We start from the raw sequence: 6,901 nt of genomic DNA on the forward strand, positions 1-6,901 counted from the left end.
AGCGTAGAAGCCTAAATTTATGGGGTGAGGAACACAACCTTCGACCTTCCCCACCCCCCAGGGATTTAAGTCGAACACCAATCACAGTTGTTACTTCACCGGAAATGAAATCTTTCCGGAAGAAAATTCGTTCACCGGAAGTTGATTTTTCTCATGGTCGTGGTCCATTTGAGCATGCGCAAGAGCTTGGTAAAAAAAATGGCAATGAAAATGCAGGCGTTCATACTACGCATAATTCAGCAAAAGGTAGAAAACTAGATGCCTCCAAGACTGAGCTGAAAACGAATGCGCCTCTCCCTTTCAATCTTCCTGTTATTTCTCCTCTTGATAATATTGGATGGAAGGGAAAAGAAAGGGAAGGAAAAGAATCCGGGAAAAACTCGCAAGTGGAAAAGACAGCAGTAAGAAGAACACTGTCTGACAGCGTGAGCCATGAAAGAAGGCGCGCAAGCGCATCGGGGACCAGGCATGTTCACCACAGTAACGGCAAAGAAGAATCAAGCAGCGCATGCGTTATTGATTCCACCGCTGGAACGACGAAGTTGGTAACTCGTGAGAGAAGCTCTTCGTTTACCCCACTTTCAACAACTGCGTCCACCACAGGAACCCCGCCACAGGAACGCAAAGCAAGCAACGTAAGCCCGTGCTGTGACATCGTCACCATGGCAACGTCGTCCACCGGGGAACCTCTTCGATGTCACAGCCCACGAAACAAACTCTCTAGCGACTTGCCAGATCTTGTCTTGCATACGCCCAGGTCACGTGGTCGATCGCCGTCTAATCTCGATCCATTTTCCCTGGCTCCCGAACTTCACGTGTCCGATCAGTATCATACACGCTACGCCAGGTCGGTCCCTTCGTCGTCAGAAACCTTGAATCCGACCGGAAGTCAATCCTATTTGACCGGAAGTCACAACCACTTACCGGAAGTGGTGAGTAGCACCACAGGAAGCCCGAAACAAAGACGGCTGGCATTTTTACCCCCGCTGAATATTTCTCGGAAGCAGCAAGACCAGCCAGAAGAGGGCTACTTTTCCTGTTCTCCTTCTCCTCTGGATGTTGAAAGCTCAAGCAGAAGCAAGGAAAAATCAAAGTACTCGTTCAAACCGCCTTCACCGCGCCTTGTAAATCGACCAGTGAAGAATCTGTTGCCATAGTAACTGTTACCAAAGCAATGATAAAATTAAAGTAATCTGTACGAGTTGCGCAATCATTTTGGTTTCCCACCGTGAAAATTTCCTGCGCCTTATGGAATAAACTATCCGGAATGACGAATCCGTTACCTAGTAACTGTTACCATAGTAATGATGAAATGTGACTCATTTGGCATGCATGTCGTACAAGAGTGTTGGATTTTATGCTTTATAATGCCTGCCTGAGCATTATCATGAGCCATCGTTATTTGTGGGTAAGTGCGCCTAGTTAAGTGCGCAAGCAAAGGGAAAGGGCGTCACCGGAAGCGCACACAAACTTTGAGGAAGATGCACTTGGAGGGACGTCAAAAAGAAAGAGCAACCTGATTATTAAATGATCGACCAAGTTTGGCAGAAGAATTTTGTATCTGTATATCTAATTTATAAATAGTCCCTTTTACCTTGGGCATGTTTTGCCATTTCAGACCATGTCATTCCCTTGAGTATCATTTCTTTTTTTAACAGTTGTTCATGAGAAGATACATGAATATAGATACAACTCAAATATTCTTTTCAAGAGAATGACACATGGTCTGAAATGCGAAAACATTGCACCATAGCTGAAAAGCATTCCTAGTGAAGAAAGAAATAATACTCAAGGGAATGACACCAGGTCTGAAATGCGAAAACATTAGCCTAGCTAATATAAAATGACAATGTTGTTAAGTCTCAAATGAACATTTTGGGAAATTGGATGCAAATTGGAATATTATCAATATGACCTTCTCCATGTAAGCTAGAAATAAAGATATCATGTAATGAGGTGCTGTAACCTCATCCAGTTAAGTTCCTCTTGTGCTAATTGCTACACATAATGCTTTTTTGAATAACAGTTTCAAATAATCTGAAGTTAAGCTTTGTTTCATTAAAAATTAACTATCAAATTAGAGGAAAATCAATATTTCTTGAATGTGCCATGAAAATTAACGCAATGAGAGAAATAGGATTTCATGTTGTGCAGGAATGCATGTCTAGTATGCACGCATTGACCATGTGCAACAAGGATTGCATATGTTTAGCATGCAGACCATTTACAACCAGGATTGCATGTCTAGCATGCATAGACGTTGTACAACCAGGATTGCATACATAGCATGCATTGACCATATGAACCAGGATTGCATGTCTACCATGCATTGGCCATGTGCAACCAGGATTGCATGTTTAGCATGCATTGATCATGTCCAACAAATATATGTATCCAGTGGATAAGTTGATGGATGCTGTTATTCAATAAATTTATCCACTGAATAAGATTTATTGGTTGTATAACGCTGTACACCCTTAATACAACCAGGCCCAGTTTCTTTCACAGGTTTTTTTATGATGTGCAAATATTTATTGTGGTTATACAGATTCAATATTATTATTTAACAATACATTATTAGACATTGATGTCTAAGGTTAAAGTTAATCCCTTTCGTAGACACAGAACTTGTAAGTTACTCCATTTTCTTTCTGAACTTCTGCTGGAACGCCTTCCTCACTGAAACAGAAAATAGCAAAAATGTTAGTTACCTGCGTTTGCATTGCTACGCGGCCACCCCAGACAAAAATCGCGACGTGCACTTTGCAATAGACTTCTGTCAATCAAACACATTAATGCCATTTTACACGTGTGTGATCCAAAAGGCGCCAAAACTTGTCGATTGTTTACAAGTATTATGAGCCACACTCACCGGGCCTGTCCGGGCCGATCCAATCGTGTGTAAATTACGTCAACTTGTTTGATTGACGGCAGTCTATTGCAAAGTGCACGTCGCAATTTTTGTCTGGGGTGGTGGCGTAGCAATGCAAATGCCGGTAAAACCAAAAATGGATACCCAGTTATATAACAAATCTTTTCTGACATAGCAGACATGATGCATTGTGGTCCAGCTTGGGTACAAATATATTTTGTTCGCCATACTTTGTGTGTTGTTGTTTGTACCCAAGCTAGAGTACAAAGCACCTTTGTAACTGAGCCATTCCTTTCCCTGAGGGAGGGGGTGAGGGGGAAAATGTTTCTAGGGGAGGGGTGTTGTCTCAAAAGGAAGGACCCGCAAAACTGCAAAAGTAAGCTTCCTGCAATCTGTTTCTTTACCTGCCGAGTTTGTAGACATTTGTATCGAACTCAGGGAAAAATATATCACAGTCATAATCATGATCAATGTGGGTGAGATAGATCTTCTTACAGCATTCATGCGCAATAGCATCCTGAAGAGAAGGGGAAAAAATACTGTAACGATGGAAGAAGCACAAAAAGTGTTAATTGAAAACATGAGAGAAAATAGGAAGAGCAGTGGATGCAAAGTTTCAACAGCAACAACAATAGCAAACAAAGAGCAGCAGCAACAACAGCAGTAGAGTCAATAGTAGGAACAACAACAGCAACAACAACATCAGAGGCAGCAACTGGTCAGCTCAGTGGTTAGAGCATCCGACTAGATAATGTAGGGTTGTGGGTACAATACTCCCCTTCACAGTTCCCTGTGCCATCTTGTAAGGTAGCCGTACCTTTGCATTGAAGAGAGACAAACGGTGAGCATGCAATGATAGAAACATAGGAATAATTGTCCAAGGTGTTAAAAAAACGGCCCCTATCATTGCAAACTCACCATTCATCTCGCTTCAATTCAAAGGCACGGTACCTTTCAAGATGGCACAGCGAACTGTGAAAGGGACTATTCTGTAGCTCAGAATTTTTTCCCAAGTTTACTGTCTCCTGACACAATTATGTCCCATATATTTATGTTAGCTAGAAATGCCAATTATGAAGTGTTAACAGGTGCTGGAAAAATATGTATTCATAATTATTGTACCTTATAGACTGTAGGCCCACCAATAACAAACACTTTCTCAATAGTGTTGATATAAGGCTCTTTAGACAAAGCTGTAAAGGCATCGTCAAGGCTGGAAAACACTTTCTCTGCTTTCTCTGGGGCAGCTCTGTGAAACGATGACAAAAAAAGTTATGATTTTGCCTTCTTGGGACCCCTGTGGTAAGAAAGAGGGCTTTGAAGATTGAAAACAAATTTTCAACCTTCCTTTATGAAAAGATAGTATTGCTAAAAGTAAAGCAAGAAAGGAACAGAAATGAGGAAATGAGAGCAGAGCACATGAACAGCACTGCAAAGCAGAGGATAGTACAGGTACAGCAGTGCAGAGCAGAGCAGAGCAGAGCAGAGCAGAGCAGAGCAGAGCAGAGCAGAGCAGAGCAGAGCAGAGCAGAGCAGAGCAGAGCAGAGCAGAGCAGAGCAGAGCAGAGCAGAGCAGAGCAGAGCAGAGCAGAGCAGAGCAGAGCAGAGCAGAGCAGAGCAGAGCAGAGAATTGCAGGGCAGAGCAGAAAGCTAGATAATAATATAGAAGAGCAGGAGAGTAGAAAGGGGCAGAGCATTATAACCACATGAGAAAATAAATGCATGCTACAAGCTTGTCATGAACCTCTAGGTTATTTCTTATAAGCATGAATAAATGCCTTAAGGTAAAAATCATACTTGATTGTTCTACTCAGGACAATGTTTAGCCTGTCAGGAAGAGGTCTGTACTTTTCAGGTATAGACTCCCATGTCTTGCGTCCCATTATTACTGCATTCTCTTTATCTAAAATATAACATGTTAAAAAATATATTCAATTATTAGATACTCAATCTTTTTTGAAAACCTATAAATAAATATTTAATGATTTTATCACATGACACTGGGAGTCATTGCTGAGTCTCTTCTAGCTAGAGGCAAATGTTGAAAGAGCACACTTTCTATATAATGGCACAACTTCCAACTTGTTTTTTTTTAAAGGAAAACTAGAGAGAAAAAAACCCATGGTAAGGGTTCGTTTTCTGGCTGATTTCTTTCTCCCTGTAAAAATTAATTAACCTGAGAGTTGTGTGTTCCAGATAATGAATGTAGAGCTAATGTGTGTGAAGCAAATCTCACGAAAAAGCCTCTTGAAGTACAAGGAGTGGTTTAAAGTTTTTTCTTTAAGCAAACAACAACAACTTTGGGATATATAGGTATATTTACTTTTATCTTCCACATCTGAAGTTATTCTTGAAAAGTATTTCATCTCATTTCTGAAAATAAGACAAAATTATCACTGTTCATTTGCTACACAAACACTGATCGAGACAACAGTCGCAACACGGAAATTGAACAATATTCACCCATGTGAGAAGGTAGTCATAATGTATTTTGTGTACCAAACGATAGAAACTATCTGTGCACCTTTTGCATTCAAACAGATTAAGTTCAATTCCGGGAGGATAGAAAATGTATTGTTTTGTTACACTAACATGGCCGCGCTGTGACGTCACATGAAAAACACTCTATGCACTACTGTCAATCAAACCAATACATAGGGACCATGAGAAGGTAACTATGGAAACTATTCCAATGATTTATTCGATTGACATGTAGTCTACTGCATGCTTGCATGACTTCCATATTACATAGCAACAGAAACAGTTGTAAGATATAATGATCAAAAAATATTTTAAAATAAGATAAAAAGTTAAATATCAATCAGCTCCAAATATGTCATTATAAAAATACTTAAAGAATGTCAATTAGAAATAAGATACTATGCTTTAAATAGTTGAGGGACTGTTCATTTCACAGGCATTTGGCATGGGGGCAGCTCAGGCGGTATTTTTTGAATTGTAAGTAAAAACAATTTATGGCCCCTTTCCAAGCTGAATTTTTTCATGTGGCTCCCCTATTAAAACAGGATAGTATTTTACTAAATTTCCTATTTGGCTATTTTTTACAGGCCCCCTTAAATCTCCCCTCAAAAAATGAACGGTCGGGCCACGTCTGCAAGTTAAGCCTGCTTAATGAGCCCCACTCTTGTAAAAAATGTAGTCTCTGTCACGAAAAGTTAAACAAGTTAAAAACAAGCTAAAATTCCAATATTACAAGCTAGCGAGTTTTATGATGACAAGAAAATGCTATGCAAAGCGTTAGACCTCTAAAGAGTTAAGATAACCTTATTATAAAACATAGAAAAGTGCCTCACACGTGCTTATGTAAATATGTAAGCTTTACGTATACATATTCAAACTCACTTTCAAATTCCGTGCTTGAGGTCTAAAGATTGTACAATTTTTTGTATCATTTATAAGCATGTTTAGTGCAAAAGAGTCCTAAGATATTGGCTTTCAATATTTTAAATATCTATAGCCTGTAGTAACTTCACAACCTAAAAACTTCTTTGCAATTCTGCTTGATCTTGCATTCAAGCTGGTGATTCGTTCCTGAATCCGCTTGAAAAGTTTGACATTAAAAAGCTTACTTTAGGTGCCATGCTAGGTCGCCATCTTTGCCAACGCCTCTTTTGGAATCCATTGCTGCAATGCAAGAGATCGGACGAAGTTTTCCAGCCATTTTCTTCGATATATAGAAAGAGATACCTTCTTAATGATGACCTCCTTATTTATGCACTATTCTGATTAATTTCTAGCCAGAGTGGAGCCTGAAACTTCGTATTTACTTCCGATTTCTTTACTTCCGGTCCAATTTCATCTGGACCCGCGTGACCCGCGCGCGACCCGCACAAACTTAGACTTTCGTCAACGGATGCACCACCCACTCCTCCCTCGGGGTCCTTTTTCGAACTTACGCATAAAACGCAAGATGAAGAGCGGAGACAATGATAAAAGGACGAAAAAAGAATTAAGAAAAGTAGATTTTTTACATTTCCATAGATAAAAGTGATTATTTATGGCTTTTCC

The 6,901-nt window shown here is 40.0% G+C and overlaps 2 protein-coding genes across 4 annotated transcripts in view; one reads left to right on the forward strand and one right to left on the reverse strand.

Moving 5' to 3' along the window:
• The window catches only part of LOC116293456 (uncharacterized), a 16,789-nt gene extending 14,810 nt beyond the window's left edge, over window positions 1-1,979 (forward strand). For both annotated transcript variants that reach the window (XM_031700882.2, XM_031700883.2), the window contains exon 2: window positions 1-1,979. This exon is cut by the window's left edge and continues 1,488 nt beyond it. In XM_031700882.2, coding sequence (XP_031556742.1) covers window positions 1-1,157 — 1,157 coding nt within the window. In that variant the 3' untranslated portion in view covers window positions 1,158-1,979.
• A 530-nt stretch (window positions 1,980-2,509) lies between these two features.
• LOC116293457 (dihydrofolate reductase) lies at window positions 2,510-6,668 on the reverse strand. Of its 2 annotated transcripts, none has more exons than XM_031700884.2 (6): window positions 6,463-6,668; window positions 5,196-5,245; window positions 4,670-4,775; window positions 3,995-4,121; window positions 3,277-3,389; window positions 2,510-2,679 (listed from the first exon to the last, which is right to left on the reverse strand). In XM_031700884.2, the coding sequence occupies exons 1-6, from the start codon at window positions 6,552-6,554 to the stop codon at window positions 2,604-2,606; spliced, it is 564 nt and encodes a 187-aa protein (XP_031556744.1). In that variant the 5' UTR covers window positions 6,555-6,668; the 3' UTR covers window positions 2,510-2,603. The 2 variants fall into 2 exon arrangements, with proteins under 2 accessions (XP_031556744.1, XP_031556745.1); XM_031700885.2 differs by lacking the exon at window positions 6,463-6,668 and adding an exon at window positions 5,336-5,471.
• Window positions 6,669-6,901: the final 233 nt, after the last annotated feature.

Source organism: Actinia tenebrosa, unplaced genomic scaffold (assembly GCF_029948245.1).
Source record: "Actinia tenebrosa isolate PJP-AT-01 unplaced genomic scaffold, QUT_ActTen_1.0 PGA_scaffold0__85_contigs__length_37466705, whole genome shotgun sequence".
NCBI classification, from domain to species: Eukaryota; Metazoa; Cnidaria; class Anthozoa; order Actiniaria; family Actiniidae; genus Actinia; species Actinia tenebrosa.